At 38.0% G+C, this 23,762-nt stretch overlaps 1 protein-coding gene across 1 annotated transcript in view; it reads right to left on the bottom strand.

Moving 5' to 3' along the window:
- DOK6 (docking protein 6) overlaps positions 1-23,762 on the bottom strand; it is a 240,545-nt gene that overhangs the window by 71,568 nt on the left and 145,215 nt on the right. The window contains exon 5 of the mRNA XM_061364653.1: positions 21,599-21,788. Within this exon, the coding sequence (XP_061220637.1) occupies positions 21,599-21,788 (190 nt within the window). The remainder of the gene's footprint in view (positions 1-21,598; positions 21,789-23,762) is intronic.

Below are 23,762 nucleotides of genomic sequence, written 5' to 3'. Positions count from 1 at the left end.
AACATGAAGCACAGTATAAAGGGCAACATCCAGAACAAGCAGACAGATCGAGTGTAGCCTGTTACTCAACCCCTATGTAAATAACTAGTTGTATTGCCATGTTTTGCCATTAGCATTGCAGTTTTATCTGGAATGTCAAATAGCTGTCCTGGCAATTTTATGATCTGAGAAGCAAATAATGAAAATTATCTCATATATATGGCATCTGCTTGCACCCCTTAATGATGCCATTTACTGTCAAGAATATACAACATGAAAAAGTAATTACGCATGATACCTACTAATTGCTGGTGATAGACATTTCTCCATAACTTTTATTGCCATGTTATTGCTCTTCAGCTGAGGTAGGTTAACTTTTCACTGTTCTGGCACATGGTCATCAGATACAGATAGCAGTGTTGAATCTTAAATTAGCTTTCTTACATGTGGAATCTCCTTGAATTTTGGCTGAGCTGATATAGGAAACATATAATATTACCATATCTCTGATACAGCTGAGTAACTTGGTCATGGAGCTTAGCCCTGAAGATTTGTTCAAGGTCAGATCTTGTATTTCTTGAGACATCCTCAGCATTTTCAACATAAGAACTAAAGGGTCCCTCATGCCACCAATGCAGCTTTCCTGCTGCACTTATGATAACATTTAGCAGTTCTCAGAAGGAAATGAGTGATGATGATTTGCTACCAGGTAAGTTAGGATTCTATTACTCAGAGGAACCCAGGAGTCGTCCTCCCATATTTTCTAGAGGAGTTTATTACTTTTCAAGTCGATTTGTGTGGCTGGTGACAGCCAGCATGGCTTTACTAAGGGGAAATCCTGCCTGACCAATTTGGTTGCCTTCTAAGATGGGGCAACAGAGCTGATGGACAGGGGTAGAGAAGTTGACGTCATCTACCTGGATTTGTGCAAAGTGTTAAAACACTGTCCCGCATGACATCCTTGTCTCTAAATTGGAGAGACATCAATTTGATGAATGGACCACTCGGTGGATAAAGAACGGGCTGGATGGCCACACACAAAGAGTTGGGTCAATGGCTCAATGTCCAGCTGGAGACCTGCAACGAGTGATGTCCCTCAGGGATCAGTGTTGGGACCGGTCTTGTTCAACATCTTTGTCACTGACATGGACAGTGGGATTGAGCGTGCCCTCAGCAAGTTTGCCGATGACATCAACCTGTGTGGTTTGGTTGATACGCTGGAGGGACGGAATGCCATACAGAGGGACCTTGACACGCTTGTGAGGTGGCCTGATGCCAACCTTATGAAGTTTAACCATGCCAAGTGCAAGGTCCTACACCTGGGTCGGAGCAATCCTAGGCACAGCTACAGGCTGGGCAGAGAAGATATTCAGAGCAGCCATGCGGAGAAGGACTTGGGGGTGTTGGTCAATGAGAAAAGGACATGGAACTGTTGGAACAAGTCCAGAGGAGGGCCATGAGGATGATCAGGGGACTGGAGCACCTCCCATGTGAAGACAGGCTGAGAAAGTTGGGGCTGTTCAGGCTGGAGAAGAGAAGGCTGCGTGGAGACCTCATAGCAGCCTTCCAGTATCTAAAGGGGGCCTATAAGGATGCTGTTGAGGGACTCTTCATTAGGGACTGTAGTGATAGGACAAGGGGCTATGGGTTAAAACTTAAACAGGGGAAGTTTAGATTGGATATAAGGAAGAAGTTTGTTACTGTAAGGGTGGTGAGGCACTGGAATGGGTTGCCCAAAGAAGCTGTGAATGCTCCATCCCTGGCCGTGTTCAAGGCCAGGTTGGACAGAGCCTTGGGTGGCATGGTTTCATGGCAGGTGTCCCTGCCCACGGCAGGGGTTTTGGAACTACATGGTCTTAAGGTCCTTTCCAACCCTAACTATTCTATGATTCCATGATTCTTAGTTGCACATCTTTTTAAAATATTACTTGCAGTCACAGTAACAAAACTCTTGGTGCCAGTCTGATGACTACTGTTTTCTAGTCTTCATGAACAGAAAAGCTTATCCTCTAAAAGGGACATGTTTTGTGTAAACAATGGTTTTACATGATAAGATTATTTCTTTTTGTGTCTAAACCAAATGACCATTTAAGTGGTATAATATAAACAAAAAATTCCTCATGAAGACATTCTTTTCTTTGTTTTGTCAGATAGGAGACATTTCTGTACAGTACTAGTGATAATTACGCCTCTTGGGATATTTTTTCTACTCACTGCCTGTTCTGCCTCTACAATCACTGTCTCTGCGCTGCACTCTGTGATAGCAAATTTAGACTAGTGGGGCATATCAGGGCCACTAACTGATTCCTACATGTCAGACTTTCCACTTTTTGCTTGATGGAAGTGAAGAAAGCAAGCTATGTCTTTCTCTGGACTATATCAATGATTGTCCACTATAACTGTAATACTCTAATTCATTTCCATGGAGTTAATCCCTGTCCATCATAAGACACAGTGGAAAAATTGTATTTCTTTTTTTTTTTTTTTCTGAGATTCAGTTTTGATTAAACGGAGTATTCTGTCAGGGACTTATTTCAGACAACTTTTATTTGGTTGCTACAAAACTTTCCATCTGTTCTCATTAAAATGTCTTTATTTATATGAATTACTTTGATATATCAGAATAAATGTAACTACTGCTACAGACTTAAAGGCAGTAAATTATTCTCAATGCTCATTACAGTATACAAAAACAGAAGTCATGCATAGAAGGTAGAATGTTGAGATTAACATTATGAAATATAGCCATACGTAACAGCAAACATGCTGTGGAGAGGTTCAGTTTTCTACCTCCTAGACCTTAAAAACTAAACTAGAGTCAATAAGTGAAGCATTACTCTGGAGTCTAAGAAGTTGAATTCCAAATACTTTAATATGACTATAACTACATTTTTCACCTCTTCCTGCTTATAGACCAGCTACATAAAACATGACTTAGACATTTTGATGAGGAAGATCGAACTGTGTTGTTTGTGCTTTATCACCTATAAGAAGGATTCTAGGTTGCACATGTAAATTACCCTCTTGTGTCAGTATTCAGTTCATATTATTTAAGAAAACAGTGTAGGTAATTAATCCAAATGTATATGTAAAACCCAATGTATGGAGAGTTTTGCCCCTTTAACATTTTCTTAAAAAAAGAATAAATTAGTTATTAAAGAGAGGGTAATAAACCCATTGTTGACATGGTCTTAAATACACAGGACATTTGCATTTTCGAGTTTAAGTAATAGAACAAACACAAAAATGTTGTTTGATAATTAGGTCTGTTAGTTTGTAAAATTCAGGTCTTGCTGATAATGATGAAATACTATTTAACAGTGTCTTGGGCAAGTATCTATTCTTACCAGCTCTATGAAAGACACATCAAGAACTCCTATATTATCATTTCAGCACAGGAGCAGCAGTTACAATTGGCTGTGCAACAAACAGACCAATGAGAAACCTTAGTCTCAGAAAAGCAAAGAAACTGCAAAGACTACAAGCAGTTAAATTTTTCTTTAATTAAACCTTTACACTTATCCTGGATTGACTATTAATTTTCAGTTTATTTTTAATGGGAGAGATATACGTTCCAAATCCTGGAAGCTAGGAACATATTCAAATACAGACATTTGCTACAGGAGATCTGGCACCGTTAAAAGCTATTATTCCCCAGTGAAGACAAAAACTTCCTATAAAAATATTATTCAGTACATATTTAGCAGAACACATGTGAAGCACCATTGACTTTGACAAACACAAAAATGTTAGATATAAAACCGAAGTAAGACCATTCTTAATTAAAATAAAAGGTTGTGTGATAATAAAAAAACCTTGCGGCACCACATCACTGCTTGCTACAACAAGCTCCCTTTTGGAGCCCTAAAGTCTTTGTTACATTCAGGACTACTTTTTGCTCAAGGTGGTATGGATGGAAATCCTCTCAGATAATACTTGCTACTCTGAATTAATTCTGAAAACCATGTGACATAACTCTGAACTTGAGGTTTGGGAGAAGGCATCTGCCAATTAACAGATGTTAGCACAGTAACAGCCAATGAACACATTTGCATAAATTTATCTGTTCATTTTATTTCACCTTTGAGGAACTTGGGGTGCTTAGAAGCTATGGCATTGGACAGTATTATAGAGGTGCCAATATTTGGAGTAATTGATCATGCTCAACCTAAAAGTAAAAAAGAGGTTTTGCATCTGCATATACCAACAATTATGATACTAAGAATTTAACACGGGACCACATTTGAAATGACCTACAAGTGTATTTGTCCTATGAGGACTCATTAATCTGTCATCTATGTATTGAATGCTATTGGAAACACGTTGCACGTAACATGATGCAGACAGATGCTGTGTTTGTGCTATTACTCTCCTTTTTATTTTGACAGCAAGCATAAGAAAAAGATATTTCCTGCATTTTGATCATTTCAATCAAAATACATCCAATTAAAGAGGGAAAATTTCTGGAGGGCTGAACAGGAATGAACTATTATAACTAACATTTTTGATGGATGAATACTGTCAAGACAATAGAAGTAAAAAGTATTAAGGAACTATTATAGAGCCAGGTTTAAAACCATATAACCAGGAAAAAAAAAAAAAAGTGAATTAGACAATTATAACATGTATTCCAAACATCAGTTTTCCTAGTTTATGGAAAACAAATGCTACATTCTCTCATTTTAAAAGTGGGACACACAAAGTGCAAAGAAATAAAAAAGGGAATACCCTGAGCACTCTGTGTTTAGTTTATTGACTACTTCAAAATAAGGCATTTCAAATGTTCACCCCCTTTTCCCTCCCCGTCCCATGCTCCCAATTCCCCTTCCCTTTTAAATGCACCATCAATAATGGTTTTGGCCATTTAAAGCATTTATGGCCAGCGCCTCTCCTCTGAAACTTCCAGTAAGGTACGATTTTAATGTGATGGGGATTTAAACACCGCTGTTTCCTTTCAATGTCACTTTCTCCATCTTCAAGGTATGAGAGATACTACTTTGATCACTTTGTGGCCACAAAGGAAGTCTTAGAAAGTCATATGCAAATATTATGGGTACACAGGGCTGTCCAGACACACACCAGACATGATATGTACATACACTAATGAGTAATTAACATATGCTAATGATATCCAAGGACTCATCGACACTAATCTCAAAACTGGCAGGTTGTCAACTCCAGTTTGGGATCAGCCTGCCACAGCAGCAACCCCTTGCACAGGCAAAAGCACCAGGGATGAGAAAAGACAGGGACTTGTATTAAAATAAATAAAAAAAAGAGCTGTATTTTTCAGCTGCTGACAGCAAGAACTGAAGATCTTAACTGAAGTCCACATTTCTGGTCTAAACTTTAACTAGCATGTATACAGACACAAGCGATCAAATAATATCTTCAGTGGTAATCTGGATGTGCAATAGTAACGTAACATCAAAAATAATTGCAGAAAATATACAGACCGCACCGGAAGTATAAAACATTCATTTAACTTCCACCAGTTTTCCACATGTACTGTGTAATTTACAGAGGAAACATGACTTCCACTTACTTTAACTTTTCCTCTTTGACATAAGCCCAGCAAAAGTGAAGTAGACAGATTTTCCCTGTTCTCCCAATTGCAAACAGCACCAGTTCTGTTATGGATCAAACAACTTGCACTGCATTCACCTGACATCCCTGACTCCAACTTTGATTGTGTATACGATATCCTTGTGTTAAGTACTTCCAGCAGTAGGAAAACTCTCTGTCAGGATTCCTCATTAGCCTGATAGCTAAAATCAGTTGTAGTTGGTGTTCAGGTAAGTAGCAGCTTCATAATGCCTTGAGGGCTCTCAAAATATTTTTTGCAAAATTTTGTTACATAAAAAAGGGACTCCTTTCAATTACAAAAGTAAGTGGGTTGGAAAAGGTACAAGTGAATAAAAGAAGTGGATAAAAACAAATACATAAAAAAAAGAGAGTCCTGCAAAACAAAATCATCACAAAGAATCACATATATCAAATAATGAAGAAAAAGGACAGGAAAAGCATACAGAAGAATGGAAAATCAGCAGAAAGTATTTAGAGTTTATAATTACATACTTGGGCTTCCCACATATTTTCTTACAGTATCTTGTATCTCACATAATATCTTTTCTCTAAAACTTCACAGGATGCAATGGCCAGCCATTTTCTGATGTTTTGATACATGTCTATTTTTCACCTTTGATAAACAGCAATCAACTATGCTGATTAAGTTCTTTTAGTTGAATACCTATTATCAATCTTGTGTGAAACTAACGATGCTGTACTAGATAAAGACATGAGTTATGCTATCTTTAATGAGGATTTTGCTTTTAAAAAAAAAAGATTTAAGTAAGAATGGCAGCAATCGTGGCTATTGTGTGTATGTGCCTACCTATTTTGGGCACATCTTCCCTTAGACCAGGTCTCTGTATAGCACAAGATGCTACTAATTGACAAGAAAGGCACAAGTCAAGCAGAAGGAGAAGCAAAGACTGCAAAACAAATTTGAGAGAGTAGAATTTAAAGTATGAAATGCATCTTCTCTAATGCATAAAATCTTAAAGCACAAGCCTGCTCTCTTCCCAGGGAACTTGGGGTATTGTTAGCAAGCAAAATCAAAAAAGCTATCATCTTTTGCTGTGAAAAAACACTAACAAGCTACTCTTACACTGGAGTTTACTCGTCCAGATCAGTATTTTAGAGTTGAGGCCGCCACAGTTCTACACTGCCATAGTAATATTTTTGTAAGGAATTTATAACAGCCATGGAACTGCTCTGAACACTGGAATGTGTCAGTCCTTTCTGGCCATGATCATGTATGGCAGGTTTAAAAAAATCCATGAACTATAGATGTAGTGCCTATTGGCTTCATCAAACATTTACATATGGCTATCCAACAAAGGAGCACTATAGGTGGCAGAAGAGAAAGGGTACAAAGCCCTTATGTGTAAAATGGTATGTAAAAGATGTTTATGGTTCTTATGCAGCAAAAGTTGATCATGCCTTCCCTGGACATTTATATATAATAGCTTGGGGATGTGTGTGGCTATTTCACATATGCTATGAAAACCATTTTGAGTATCCTAGGTAACATCTAAGAAGCCTTTTGAGGTATTTCTCCACTGTCATTCTGGACCATCCGTATTATACGTATCCTTCATATCACAAACTGAATATTAGTCTCAAATGCTAATGTACATTTCTATGTCTGTGAATTACTATTTCTGCTCTAATTTCGATGGTCTTTTTTACCAGCTATTTGACATTACTTCTGAATGCACTGAACATTTTTTTCTATGTTGTCCTCTATTTCATCTGTGCTTCTAAGACAAAGAGCTAATCATACTGCCTTTTTTTTTTTTTTTTTGATAAATTGGTTCAAAAAAGCTTAAAGAAGCCTCCCATAAAAAGGCAAAGTACCTGTGAAACCAATACTTGAGATGGCGTTTTCAACACCTGCCAATAGCAAGCACTTACCCTGGCCAACCCTTTCCTGCTACTTTTTGTTCAAATCTTCCACAGTTTTGATAAGATGCTGTTTCTAAAATGTTATATGTATTCTAAAAGCTGCTACAGTCTTCCATCAGGAAATCAGCTACCTTTTGCTTCTGTCTTACAAGCCCACGTATTTCACCACCACACTTCTATCTCTTCCTACTGCATGTATTTAGCTCATTCTTCCCTCCCAACTCTGCTGACTTCTATGTTCATCTATCCATTGAGATTCCTTTAGTCTCAGCAAGCTAGCCCACATGCTGTCGTCCAATATGTGTATGCAAAACAGCTTAAGCACACACATGATCTGGTCCTCTACAGACCAGTGCTGGTTTGCATTGCTGCTGTCACTCTCTATTCTTTGTTGGCGGTGACAGTACTCATACAGAAGTCACCAGGAATATAGATGATCCAACCTGTTCTTTCATTAAATAAAATTCAGGCACCCTCAGTCATTATCTTAAAGAACTCCAGGGTTTTCCACTGAATCATCACTTAAAGTTTTCTGCCCTTCATAGAATCATAGAACAGTTAGGGTTGGAAAGGACCTTAAGACCATGTAGTTCCAACCCCCCTGCCATGGGCAGGGACACCTTGCTCTAAACCATGTCACCCAAGACTCTGCCCAACCTAGCCTTGAACACCACCAGGGATGGTGCATTCACAGCTTCTTTGGACAACCCATTCCAGTGCCTCACCACCCTTACAGTAACGAACTTCTTCCTTATATCCAATCTAAACTTCCCCTGTTTAAGTTTTAACCCATAGCCCCTTGTCCTATCACTACAGTCCCTAATAAAGAGTCCCTCAACAGCTTCCTTATAGGCCTCTTCAGATACTGGAAGGCTGCTATGCAGTCTCCACGCAGCCTTCTCTTCTCCAGCCTGAACAACCCCAACTTTCTCAGCCTGTCTTCATACGGGAGGTGCTCCAGTCCCCTGACCATCCTCGTGGCCCTCCTCTGGACTTGTTCCAACAGATCCATGTCCTTTTTATGTTGAGGACACCAGAACTGTACACAATACTCCAAGTGAGGTATCATGAGAGCAGAGCAGAGGGTCAGGATCACCTCCTTCAACCCGCTGGTCAGGCTCCTTTTGATGCAGCCCAGGATACGGTTGGCTTTCTGGGCTGCAAGCGCACACTGCTGGCTCATGTTCATTTTCTCATCAACCAGCACCCCCAAGTCCTTCTCTGCAGGGCTGCTCTGAATCTCTTCTCTGCCCAGCCTGTAGCTGTGCCTGGGATTGCTCTGACCCAGGTGTAGGACCTTGCACTTGGCATGGTTAAACTTCACGAGGTTGGCATCAGCCTACCTCAAAAGCGTGTCAAGGTCTCTCTGGATGGCTTTCCTTCCCTCCAGTGTGTTGTGGTTTGAACCCAGCCAGAGAGATTTTCACTCACTCCCCCCCTTCTTGCCCTCCCCCTATTCCCAGAGGGACAGAGAGGAGAATCAGAAAGAACGCAACTTCCACGGGTTGAGATAAGAACAGTTTAGTAACTAAGGTATAACATAAATCGCTACTGCTACCACCAATAATAATAATGATAAAGGAAATAACAAGGGAAGAGAATACAACACCTCACCACCAGCCAACCAATAACTCGCCCCCCAGCCCAACCAAGCACCAACCGATACCTCCTCCAACCCTGCAGTCCCAGCCCTTCCGGGTAACTCCCCGTTACATCCAGGGCATGACGTGCTGTGGTATGGAATACCTCTTTGGTCATTTTGGGTCAGGTGTCCTGTCTCTGCTTCCTCCCAGCTTCCCTCCTCCCTGTCAGAGCATGAGGCTCACAAAGTCCTTGGCCAAACTAAAACATCATTGTTTTCAGCTCTGTTCCCAGCCTGAAAGTCAAAACACAGCACTGCACCGGCTACCAAGAAAGAGAAAAATGACTGCTACTGCTAAACCCAGGACATTACCCACTCCTTATTCCATACCATTCACGTCATGCTCAGATCCCACATTTTCAATATACCATCACTCTTATCTAAGTGCACTCTCATTGTAGTGCATGGGCCGGTCCCTATAGAGCTGCTGAGTCCATCTGGTCCACAATGTCAGTCTCTATCTCTTGTAACTCTTTCAGAGCACGAGAGGCTATGTTCAGTGTTCACACTTGTGAATAACCTGGGCAATAGTGTCCATTGCTAAGTCCACCCCTCGATCATGAGTCCATCTCGATGTTGCATCTCTGCTCTGATGGCCTTAAGGGTCATGGGCCCACCAGGCTCAAAATAATTCACTGTCCCCTTCAGTAGTTTCTGCAGCTTGTTGCTGGGGACTCCATACAGCTGCCTTCCATCTCCAATGCTTCCAAAGTACTGGAGGGGCCCAGTGGACTAGATACTTGTCCATACTGTCCCACATGCCCTGCCACTCATGACTGTCCAGCCTTGGGAAAAACCGCTTGGTCCTCCCATATTGTCGTCTAACCCCAGAGAAGACCCAAACCTGACTCTGCTTAACTTTTGAGATCAGACAAAATGGTGGTTGGTAAAACACACTCTGTGTGTGTGCCAACATGCTGATCCCCATCACAATCAGCAGGCAGGTCCCAAAGATACCCAAAGGCCATTCAAAACCTTCAGAACTCTCAAACGATGCTGCTGTACTTGTCACTGGGGCTGGTGTGACAACTGAACCACACAGCTTGGTGTCATCGGCAAACTTGCTGAGGGCGCGCTCAACACCACATTAAAAAAAAAAAAAAAAGAATGGCAGACTGCCACTTGCAACGCCTGCCTTGGATGTGTCTGCAGTCTTGGAAGCTTGACTACCTTATGTTGTCCCACAACTGGACCTTGAGCTTGTTTGGAGGTTCTAGCAGTGGAGCACAGCTACTGTATATCCGTGACTGATGAACAGTACCGCCTGTACTGGGGAAGGTCGTCCTCTTCAACAGAGTACTCAGCTTTGGGAGGGACATACGTAGAGCGGTGAGGGAGGAAGCCAACACCCGCCCAGCCAGCCAGATCAGCCGAATCAACCCTGGCAATTAATGGGGTGACAGATGTCGCAGCCAGATTGCTCTCACATCCAATTCCTAACACTCCCATCCAATTCCTTCACTCCCATTCCTAACAGTAAATGATACTTATGGTCAGACAGTTCATATTTTTTTAGGGTTTAAATGCTGCGTACTAATAAATGCAGTTTTACAGTAAGTGATTGCAATTCTTATTTAGTTTGATAGTCAGTTTGATGATATTTCAGCCATAATAGCACAGATTTCAGGAAAACAAAATCTCTTCTGTCATTCATTCCAAAATATTGTTTTCAGAAAGTGTATTGGGGAATCATCCAAAATATCATTTTAAAGGATGAATATTTTCCAAGTCAGACAGAGAATTTAAAAAAAAAAAAAAAGAAAAAAAAAGGAAAAAGTGTAACAATGTGAAAATCTGTGTGCAAAATCTGGTTCAAGCAAGCCATGCAAGTACATATATTTGACTTTTTTGCCACTGACAGGATAATCAAGTAGATGAAGCATCTCAGTGAATTATAGACCAGTACTGAGTTTTATTTCAAAAAGTCAGAAAGATCAAATGATGTTTGGAGCCACTGAGATTGAGGGATTCCATTAGATGATGCCTCTCCCTCCCGTCTTTCTAATAAGATGGAAGCTTTTTAGAAAATGTGTGACAAATGACTACTCACAGCAGAAATAAATCACACACCACAGAGTACAGCATTATTAATAGCATGATAATAGTAATAACTTACTGTGATGGCAAAAAAGTTCTACTAGGAGGGACACAGTAGCTAATAGCATTTCCTCTAACAGGGGCTAAGGGACAAACTTTCCTTTGATACCTTATAAATAAGGGGAAGATTAAAGGAGTGTGTGTGACCAGTCAAATACACCTCTAAAATAGCCTGACTTTTCCAGCAGGCTGCTGAGTAGGCACTGCCTATAAAGTGCTCTCCATCTCCCCTATGTGACAAGAGCTTTTTAGCATATTTTAAAAATATTCCAGGTATTACCTGGTTTGTCATTTTAACACAAAAAGCAAGTGAATGAAAACTCCTCATTAAATTACTTTCAATAGCATTGTCTTGATTTTGTTTATCTACAGGTTTTTACAGAAGAGAAGCTTTTTTCTAACTAATGTCAAAATTAATGAAATTAAGTTAATGGATGAAAATAATCATTACCTTCATGATTATTGAGTTTTGTGAACAAAATTCATAAAACACTAAAGCAAAAGAAAAAGATATTAAAAAGTACGTAACAGTTACATCTTCCAAAACACATATGTGCACACTGACCAATATGTAAATTTGGAATATATATATGTTTGAAAATATGTATCTAAAATATATACATACATATATCTATAAAGCTCTGTTGGTAATGGTATTCAACTTGCTAATGAAAAGACATAATACAGCTACTGAAAAAAAAGAATCACCATGGAAATTTCCACACTAGGTTTTGTTCTTACACTGTTACCATATCCAGAATACAGAAGTTTTGTGGAACTTCTATATATCAGTGAATGACAGTAAAGGCCAAACTGACTTCATTGACCTCTTTTTGAAGCAAAGAAGTTACTGGGTACCCTTAGCCTCCAGAAAAGCTACATTTAGTAAAGATAAAAAGATGTCAATGGGCAGTTTATAAGTGATTTTATTATCTGTTAGAACAATGAATTAATGCTATCTGAAAGAACAGATGGAATTAGGCAGATATTAGGTAGCTGTTAGGCTGCATCCAAACCAGCATGATCAGCTAGTCAAGGGAAGTGATTCTCCCCCCTCTACTCTGCTCTCATGAGACCCCACCTGCATTCAGCTTAGGGGCCCCCAACACAAGAGCGACATGGAACTGCTTGAGTGAGTCCAGAGGAGGGCCAAGAAGATGATCAGAGGGCTGAAGCATCTCTCCTATGAAGACAGGCTGAGACAGTTGGGCTTGTTCAGCTTGGAGAAGGGAATGCTCAGAGAGACCTTAGAGTAGCCTTCCAACACCTAAAGGGGACCTGCAAGAAATCTGAGTGACTTTTTATAAGGGCATCTAGTGTCAGGACAAGGGGGAATGGCTTTAAATTGACAGAGGGAAGATTTAGATTAGATAGTAGGAAAAAATTATTCACTACAAGGATGGTGAGACACATGGAAAGATTGCCCAGAGAACCTGCAGTTGACCCATCCCTGTTCAAGGCCAGGTTGGACGGCGTTTTGAGCAACCTGTTTTAGTGGAAGGTGTCCCTGCCCATAGCAAGGGGGTTGGAACAAGATGATCTTTAAGGTCCCTTCTAACCCTGCTGTTCTACGACTTTATGATTCCATGAATCCTTCCAAGACAATCTTGCTAAAGCAGCATTTTCAGCTCACAAGCTGTGACTAGCAGTCACGTTATACTCAACTTGATTCCAGTATAACCATCCCGCGACTGAGGGAAAAATCAAACTTCCACTGCAATTTCTCACGTGACACACAAGAGAGAACCATTCAGAGACTAAAATAACATTTAGAATAAACCTATTTGCCAGCTGAAGTGGAGGAACAAGTGTTCTTGACAACAAATAAAGCCTACAAAGACTTAAAACCGTGCCCCTTTGTGCTTCTGCATAATACTCCCTGTGTATGTGTGTAAACAGGGGTTTGCACAGGCTCCTACATATTAATGAGTAAGGCTCTTTCGTTGTGCAAATTCCAGCCTTTGCATTTTGATTACTTCCTTCTATGTCTGTACAGTATATAGCCTGAGCACAGAGAATATTCCAAACCTCCTCCTCAATCGATGATATTACAGTTATAAGCTTTGAAGAAAAGAAGGATTTATTCGTGCTTAGCATGCCTGCTGGCTAGGTGGTCCTCTGTGCAAAACATGGCCTTATGGATTGCCCTTGTGAAGTGTTTAATACTCTTCTACTGTCTGTACAGATAATTAGGTGCCCAGTTTCAGCATTTTTAATTAGCTTATGCAAATAGGCTTGGTGAGGGAGATATGCAACAGTATTTACATGCTAAAATAGACACTCTGGCTCTTATTGTAAATTGTACTAAATAAAAATGAAGTATATAAAAAATTACATATTTTGTATATATGTGGTTTTGAGTTTTGCTGTTGATTTATTTGTTTAAATGGGGCCTTTTAACACATTTTTTTACCTTTCAAATCTGACATATTTCAATCTTCCTGCATTTTGAGGGAGAAGCTTAAATGTTATTATGTTATGGCTCTTGGAGAGAAATGAACCTGCTGTTGGGGCAGGTTATTCAGAACTGCCATATGAGATTAATTATTGCTATTACTCAGTGCGGAATTCAAAGGTTAAAATTTAGAGTTGAAACAATAAGCGAGTCCTAATGTGACTTAGAATGTACAAATTATTTCATTTGCTTCTTCTCTGCTCATACATTACACAGCAATAACCTAATTAACCACATTTGGCATCCGGAATATTAGTCCAACAATGCATGCTTACAGCAGAGCATATGTATGGAAAAGAACAATTAGAATATGGTTAGTTAATAACAAATCTTGATTATGACATACAACTGTTCTATGAAGGGAGCAGGCAAATTGTGCACTTCAACTGAAAGGCAGAGCTCATGTTATCTCAGGATCATGAGACAGGGCATAACATGCTATCTGCTGATACATTAGGCAAAACCAATACAATTCTTAGTAATTTCATTAAAAAGCTTTGTAACATTTGAATTAGGCCAATGATATTGGATATCTAGAGATCAGCTGAAAACTCTCACTGCACCCTCTGTGTTGTAAAAAGTGCACATACGAACCACTTCTATAGATACCACAGAGATTATGGCTTCAATTCTGAGTTGCATGTCTTCTGTGTTAACTGGACAAACTTAAAGTAACTTTTTTCTAACCGCATATGTGTAATTCAGTATAAATTCACCAGGCAACTTACTGGTTACGCAATGTTGAATTAATGAATTAGTGATGTGCGCATTCCTATCAATTTAGTATTCATAAATTTGTTCATGATGATGCTATAAATATTCAGCTGTAGAGTTTGCTGCCCTGTCCTAGGAGTCACTGACTTGATCTATTTCTGATTAATTCTAGCTTAATAAATGTAATTTTATTATTTTAATATATTGTCTTTTTTGAGATGCCTTTATTTTTCTCATAAAAATTATAGATTTCACAGCAAAGTGTAATGGTTCAGGCATTCTTTGACAGTTTAAGAAAATCTTTTGTAGGTGGGTATATCATGGCTGAATTTTAAAAACAGAGATAAAAAATGCAGAAGTTAAATAGAAATTTAGGATAAAGAAGGTTATATATTAAACTCTTCTGTCTGCTTGCCATGTTCAGATATACTGTGGAGAATTTCACTGTTATGTGAACTTCGGTGGAACTCACTCTGATTTACCAGTGCTAGAGCAGTCTGATAGGAGCCTTGGCAGAGAGAAAAAAGAAATGGGTACTTTGTAAATCACTTAGAATGAGCTCTATTAGCTTTAGCTTGTAAAAGAGCTTTTACATTAGGCACCAAGATCTAAACCAGATTAAGAGTCCTGTAGATGAGTTAAACATGCAACTCATTTTTAAGTAGGTTTTAAGTGAATCAGATGACTAACACAGAACTTATTCCAGGTCAGGAATTTGGCAGAAGGCAAACTGAGAGCTGGAATGAAGTTGAGATGGAAAAAAAGTAGGAATGGAACTACAATTACAACATATTACAGTATAACCTTGGCACTGCTAAATACCAGGAACTAATTAAACCTTTTCAGTGGTAAAAATTACACTTTTCTTACAATTGGAGGTATATCATTACTGAAAAAAACCCCAAGGGGAGGATACATAGAAGAGATTCCTGTTTCTTTTTTAAGTTATTTTCAGATTTTAGCAATACATATATTGCTTGGGGAAAGTATGAGGAAAAAGTAAAGAAGCAGTGAGAAAACAGATCAGAAAATACACATCGTGGGTAATTAGGCTTTTTTTTTTAATTTTTATTAAAAAAGTCTGAAAGAAGAAAAAGATCCTAACAAACTTAACTATTAAGTGTGAAATACTAAGAGCTCTCAGCAAATGCTTATGAGAAATAACTATGTATTTCAGATATATATGCATCTGCACATGGGTGTTCATACTGCTGCTCAGCCCAATGTGACTTACAAATTCTACTACAAGGTTATGATTTATAATGTTACTTAGAATAATTTATAATATATAATTTATAATTCCATAATAAACCCTTGATAATCTTAATTCACAATATAGATAATCCACCAGCAATCAGGAGTTGAAGGCTTCTCTTCAGGCAGGTATAAACCTGAGTTCATGCCTACACAGTGTATGAAGTGCCAGAACAACGGTCTCATGAGGCACATACAATAAGGGACCTCTCCCCACATAAAGGAAAAAAGAAGCTGTTTTCTGTAGCTTAACTTTAAGGGTTAATCAACTAATAAGCTTCATATTAATACCAAAAATTGTCACAGAAGACTGTCAGACAAATGAAAGATTTCAGTCAGATGTAGTGCCTGAAGCAAACACTGAACTTTCTGCATCTAGTGTAGCATCTGTGTATCTACCACTGAGAAAATAGGTATACCAGTCCTGGGTCTCATAAAGTGGAAAAAAAAAACCCTAAGAAATTCTCATGTCATCACTCTGCAATGATTGAGATTAATATTTTTATACACCAAATAACGACTCCAGATCTTAGAAATGTCAGAGAATACCACATTTCATTAGATTTTCTCTGATGAATCTAAAAACCAAAATCAAAGGCAAATAAAGAAGGAACAGTCCAGTATGGTTAAATGGGTGTCTCTAAATGCGTATCATGAATAAACCTCGAAATACTTGAAACCATTTAAATTTCAATGTCTTGTTTGCAACACATAAGAAAATATACTTTGGCAAAGAGATTGTATCATACATTTGAGGCTCCTGTTCTTGAAACTCCAAGAACAGACCTATTGCCTCCAAGTTCTACTCAGATGGAAACTTACAATACTTGACAAGGTTTGGATGGGGTTTCCACAGCCCATCCCCTAATTGTATTTTCTCACTGTGTTTAACTGGATTTCAACTTGACTTTGGCTTTTTTTTTTTTATATACTTCTGAACAGTGCTTAAGGACTTGACTAGGCAGCTTCCATATGCAGAAAAAACTGTTTAATGTAAATGGCAGAATTGCAGTACAGCAAAAGAATGAACATTTCAAAAGGAACAAAAAATCCATCTGTGTTTATTTTTCTCAATTCCTCAATTCTGAATCCTTAGGCATCAATTCTTATGCCTCAGTCAGATTGTTTTGATAAAAGGAAAGCTTGGACAACTGCCTTTTGCAGTTCCAGGCAGTGAATTTTAAACATTGCTTATGGGTTTTGTTATGGATTGTTTAGTTTACAAAATCAGCAAAATGAATCCTGTAACTTTGGCAAGAGTCTGAAAACACTGTCTTCATACCTGATCTTGGCTATGAGATACGACATCCGTACCTGTTTTACTACTTTTGTGGTATGTTTCTTGTACTGCATGCAATTAATGCAATGCAATGCAAATTTACAGTACCTTCATCTGGACAGTTAGGTGGGTGGTTCCATAAAGAGCACACTTCCCATTTCAGTGGTTTATAATCAGAGACAGGGACTAAAATACGCATGTATGTGGAGCAGCAGTTCCAAAAGTCTGAAGAGAAATAAGTGCACTTGTGCAGATCAATTGCATTCTTAGGCACAGTATGCCCAACATATTCTATTCCCTAAATAATGAGAATGAGGTGTCTGAACACATTATCCATGTCCACAAATTAAGGAAATCCTGTTGACTCATTGATGATTCAACGCTAAAACTGTTGTCATGGTTTAACCCCAGCTGGCAAGTAAGACTCACACAGCCACTCACTCACTCCCACTCAGTGGGATGGGGGAGAGAACTGGAAGGGTAAAAGTGAGAAAACTCGTGGGTTGGGATAAAGACACTTTAATAGGCAAAGCAAAGCTGTGACTGCAAGCAAAGCACAACAAGGAATTCATTCACCACTTCCCATGGGCAGGCAGGTATTCAGCCATCCCCTGGAAAGCAGGGATCCATCACTTGGTTACTTGGGAAGATAAAAGCCATCACTCTGAATGTCCACCTCTTCCTTCTTTTCCCAGATTCATTGCTGAACATGATGCCATATGGTATGGGATACCCCTTTGGTCAGTTAGATCCAACTGTCCTAGCTCTGTCCCCTTCCAACTTGTGCACCCCCAGCCTACTTGTTGGTGGGGTGAGGCAAGAATCAGAAAAGGCTTTAACTCTGTTAGCACTGCTCAGCAGTAACAAAAACATCCCTGTGTTATCAATGCTGTTTTCAGCACTAGTCCAAAACATAGCCCCATACTACCTACTATGAAGTTAATTATCTCAGCAGAAGCCAGCACAATTCCCCAGGCCAGTCCAAAGCTGGTTAGGTAGAAAGCCTAGCTCCTGGAAAACTAAATGTTAGGCTCCTACCTCAGATGCTTGGAAATACTGCGGAATTCACTGTGTTAGGTGCATATTATTAATCAGTACAAAGTTATTGTAGTGCTAATGGAGTTGTGAATTACTATTTTCTGATTGATGGATACATCGCATAGGATTAGCTCTAATCAGGTACTTCAAATAATGAGAATCTCTCTACCTAGTATTGAACTAAGCCACACAAAACTGTGTTTCCACAAATCTTGGCAGAGTTTGGATAGGGAAGAATACAAATTAAATAAATCAACGTGAAAGAAATATTTGCTTTCATTGGTCCACTAAATAACGAAAAATAAGGATAGATCTAACTTCATAGGTAGTGCAAATTTACATATTTACAAACTCCAATTTAGCACAAAACTAAACAGAAAAATATGGGAGTTTAAAAGAATATGTTTTCCTTCCTCCCACAGAGGAGAAATTACATCCTCCAAATCATGCAGCTATTATATTTCATTAGACAAGCCAACAGTTTAGTTTTATATATTTGAGTCCATATTCCCTTTAAATGAAAAGTCATATATTTCTTAAAAGATAAATTTAATTGTCAGGAAGCTCAATTTTCATCATTATATTTATCATATTATCTCTTTGCAAATATGCCCATATATAGATTATATCAATCTATTTTAATGGGAGGGATTTATTTTCTCAAACAATGTAATTCCAAAACTGAGGATGGATAATAAATATATAAAACTGAACTCTTAATGTTCATGCAAACCTCATATACATATAGTGCATAGCAGCTAAAACTCCGTAAAAAGTAAGAACTTACTAAAAATATTTCCTTTAAAGCTATTGTCTGCATTTAATATTTAAGCCTCAGGGAAAAAATTAAAGCAACTACACTTTTACTGCATAACATTCTCCTAAGACACTGATAAGTGCTTCACTTCTGATAAGACAGCATACATCAGGAATTTACTTTATTAAGATACTAGCAGATGAAGGGACAAAGAAAATCATGCTCAGACAGATGAGAAAGATGCTGAATAAAAAATAAAAATATAACCCCAAACAAACCAATAAGATTTCAAAATAAGGTTTAGTGTTGCTCTATATAGTCTTCAGATATTATTGAAGAGACTGACTTTTCTCTAGTTGTATTCTTTACCTCCACATTTTTCTGTCAGTCTAAATCTAGTCTTTATGCATTTCTAAATCAGACGGATAAAGCACTCCCAAGCAGGCAATAGGGGGGAATCGTATCAAAGACAATAAAGCATGACAGATAAAGGCAGTGCTAGCTCATAATAGTAAAATACAGGAAAACAATACAATTTTCACCAGGTTGCATAGTCCATGGATTGTAGTGGAAGAGGATATTCAGATACTAGTATGGAATTAAAATACTGTAAGGGGCTTGAAAAGGCAGAGATAAAAGTCACATTTTTACTTGAATGTATACAATCATTACATATAGTTCGTTAGTACTGATGTGACATAAATAAAAATAGAGCAGTACAGAAAGCAACTATCTTGCAAAAAAAGAATTTCATATGATATCATATGACTTTTTTCATAATTAAAACACTGTAGAGAATGACACACACTTTGAGGCATGTATACAAAGACACCTTTAAGTGACTAATACGAATTAGTTTTACCAGTTTAATTTTAGTTAATGATGATTTGCATTTCTGAAGATAGTTTCTTTCAGAATCAATTAAAAGAAATGGGTCTACTCACAGATAGATATACTACTCTGAATAAGAAACATTAGTAAGTCTTCAAGCATTAGCTTTTTATTAAAAAATAAATTCTTCCCCTTAAATAAAATGCATACTTGTAAATATAAATGTAGCCAAAGAATCAAATGAATGGTTTATTCATAAAGAATAGGATTAAGTTAATCTTAGGGGTTTTGCTTCTTTGCTTGCTTGATTGCTTTGTTTTCCCCAGAATAATATGGTGGGTTTCAGGCAGTGGTTTTGGCATTTTACTCGCTTTATGGTGCTGTGTAGGTGTACCACTTGAACTAGTTTCACATGAGGTAGCTTGAGGATTAGGGGAAGGAATGATTTAGTAAATTATTCTTGCTAAAAGTGTACTTTTGAATGAGTCCCACAGTATAATTTCATTGAAATTAAATTGAAACAGGGGTCTGCCAATGCTATTTTTTAGGAAAAAAATATTAAATAATAAAAAGTAGTGATGTTTATATGTGTCATGGTTTAAGTCCAGCTGGTAACTCATAACCGAGCAGCAACTCGCTCACTCCCTGCCCTTCCTCCTCGCTCTGCTCCCGGAGGGATGGGGAGGAGAATCAAAAGAATGTAACTCCTATGGGTTGAGATAAGAGCAGTCCAATAACTAAGGTATAACACAAACCACTGCTGCTACCACCAATAATAGTAATGATAAGGGAAATAACAAGGGGAGAGAATATGATTGCTCACCACCCACCAATCAGTACCTAGCCTGACCCAACCAGTGATCTGGGCCTTCCCTTCTGACTTCTGGTCGGAGTACACATTACTCAGCAACAACTAAAAACATTGGTGCTATCAGCATTGTTCCTAGGGTGAAAGTCAAAACCACAGCACTGCGCCAGCTACTAAAAAGGAGAAAAATGACTGTTACTGCTGAACACAGGACAATATGGATTTTAGTGGTGAAGTCATCACAGAAAAGTAACAGAGCACTAAAATGCTCAGGTGACATCAGTCTGAATATACAGTTACAAGCTAAGTGGTAACTCCGTAAGAGACTTCAGAGGAATTTTGGTCATTACCTCCTTAGGCTGTAAGATTGAATTGACCCATGCTTTTGTTTCAGATCAAAAACTGTACTTTTGGGAATATTTGTTAATTGAATAAGCACACAGACAAATGCATATAAAGATTACGAGGCTAACCCAAGGGAGAAGAGACACTTGTGATTTCAGATTGCTTCAGAAAATTCAGGCTCCACATAAGGGAGTATGACAAACTTTATGAGGTAGCGTCTAGAACCGTGAAATACAAGATGGAACATCACCAAGCACAGAGATAAACACAGAGTAAGTTCTGCACAGACATGCAGTGTTTCATATGGAAGGCAGTGGATCTAACAGCAAGATATGAAATGCATTAAAAAGATATGAAAGGGAGGCAAAACAGAGCTCCATGGACATTTAAAACTGATCTGAGGATGGAAATGGCAAAGAGGATTAAAACTGCAGGCAGAAAAAAGAGCTAGCCTTTTTATGAGTTCACAGTATTCTCTGTACTCCTGCTTGCAATTATACTCCAGGGTGGCAATCGTTCATCAAGAACATCCAAAAAGAGTAATAACTATCGTAATGGAAGTTATTCCATTCATACTGTGTGATGAGCCTTTTTCATGATCCAGAATTAATTTATTCTACATCAAAAGTACTCAAATTATACCACACCAGTGTTTAAGCACAGTGAGACTCATAAACCTTTAGAATGACAATTCAACTGCAGTTAAATGAAAGTCAAAGGAAGCTTAAGCTCATTTTAAACATAAGATACACTAACATTTATTTCAAACACTGGGTTGAATATATTGCAAGGTAATCTTCAACAAACTAAAGTCTATGGAAAGGCCATATATTTCATCTTTCTTTATAATGAAAGGCTAATCTAACTTATCAGACTGCTTCCCCAAAACCACTCCTTATTTCTTCTTGCTGTTTCTCATTAACTCTTACCTTCCAGACTCAAATGTGAACCAAGTTGAGTCACGTCCGTATCTCCTCAAAGAGCTCAGAGGCCACATGACCAACTTGACCTTGGCATTGTGGATGTCCCAGAGATAGATGTTTTCATGTGTGATCTGCATTGTACATTCCCCATAGATATCTAAATTTGGTGTAGGCATAAGATATACATTGAATCGTTCTGCAAAAAACAAACACAGAATAAGAAATGGCCAGTTAAAGCAAGATTTTATATTAAGAAAAAAAAAATCAATATGTTTTTAGGTACTGCTGGTTTAGAAATCAAGGCTCAGTTTCTAGCTTTGAACAGAGGAGAGGATCCACTGATGTTGAAGAAGCCTTGCTAGTGTACATTGGTGGCATAAGACTGAAACATCTTTCGCAGATGATCTGCATATGTCCCTCTGACATACGTCCCCCTAATATATGTCCCCCTGACATATGTCCCTATCAACTTAAGTGAAGTCTTTTTTCCTCACATTAAGGTCCACAACTCTTTGCAAATCAAAATTCACAATTACTTGACCAATTCACAATTACAGACAATCCTCTCTCAAGGAATAGAACTATAGGTATCTTGACAAACCATTGCCCCTTAAAAAGCCTGTACTTAAAATAGCAAACCCAGGTTTACTTATCAAAGCTTGCTAATAATTATGTTCCTTGTGTTCAATTTCTATTTATTTGCCAAGTCATTATCATCTGTCAAATTAATAACATTTTAAATAATCTGTTGCTTTCTTGAAAAATCTGATTCAACATGATATATTATTATGGTCATGACATCAACTACTATCAGCTGCTCTTTCACTGCGAAGTGCACTCATTACAGTAAGAGGCAAAGGGCATTAACAATTTTCTGAAGTGCCTAAATTGCATTTGATCTAACAAGCAACGCAAAAAAGTATCCTTAAAAAAAAAAAAAAAGGAAAAAAAGAAAACAACACGGTGATATAAAACACCATTAACTCACATGGAAGGAATTACACCACAGCAATAGCAGCAGAATTTTAAATCAAAATGCAATTTTCTTTGAAGAATAACTAATGTTTGTATAGGTTGCTTCTATGAAGGATGAAAATGTCAGTTACAATTTCAAGTTGTAGAGTTGAAAGTGCTTGCCTATATTTTAACTCTAAAGGCACTGAAATCTTAGGGGCTTAATAGCATAATATGGGAGATTGCAGCTGATTCACAACTTTGTCTCACAATTTGCCTTTAGTTTTGAAGTAGGATAGAAATACAAAATGTTAATGCTACTGCACTGAAGGGTGTTGACAAAAAAGTTAACAACAATTTAAAGTATGAGCAAGTGCAATGCTCACTCAACAATCAGTTCTGGGAAAATGTACTTTAAAGGGATACCTGATCAGAAACTTGTCTCTAACTACTTGATAAACGAATTACAGCTTGGTGTGGTACATTTTTATGCCACCATTTGAACCGAATTTTCTCATAAAAATTAGGAAGGAATTTAAAGTAATCAGAAGGGGAATAAAGTGAGAGAAATTTATTGTTAACAGTCAAAATTAGATGCAGCTTCCCACTGTTTGACATTCAATATCACAAATATTATGGCTCTATTTTTAAAACATTTTATATGTATATATATATATGCACTTTTTTGAAAAGTCAGTGAAAATATTACAAATGAGTTAATATAAAATATGTTAGAAATGCAAATATGAGGGAGAGATAATATAGCAGCAAAAGTTTGGGTGAGGAATTAATGGAAGCAGGGAACTGCTCATAAGCAGCTAGAAGTAAACTTGCCATCCCCAGTGCTATTCTGTTTCAGGCAATTTAATTTTGTCCTATTAATGACTCCCCAATTTATTCATTCGTTCTCATAGCCATTCAACCTTTTCTCCCAGGCTCTAATTCTCATTAATCACACTAATGACTGTTTTCCCTAAAAGTTTAAATTTATGACTAAAGTCCAAAGTGTGAAACTCCTAATGTTTTGCAAAAGCCATCTGACAGAAAGCATAAATAGATTAGCTTATACTTCTGAGATCACTGCAAAGAATTTCCCCTAACCCTCAATGGAATGCATTGGGCACAACTCTAACAAAATGCCTACTAAAGTAAATGCAAGGACTCACACATGGGAGTATGAGTCAATGAGTACATTGGGAAGGGAATGGTGGAGAAC

Source organism: Neopsephotus bourkii, unplaced genomic scaffold (genome assembly GCF_033783945.1).
Source record: "Neopsephotus bourkii isolate Nb327-2 ecotype Australia unplaced genomic scaffold, CSIRO-AGI_Nbou_v1 NB_1248, whole genome shotgun sequence".
Lineage (NCBI taxonomy): Eukaryota > Metazoa > Chordata > Aves > Psittaciformes > Psittacidae > Neopsephotus > Neopsephotus bourkii.
Note: the sequence above shows the minus strand (reverse complement) of the source record. Positions and strands in the feature narration are given on the sequence as shown.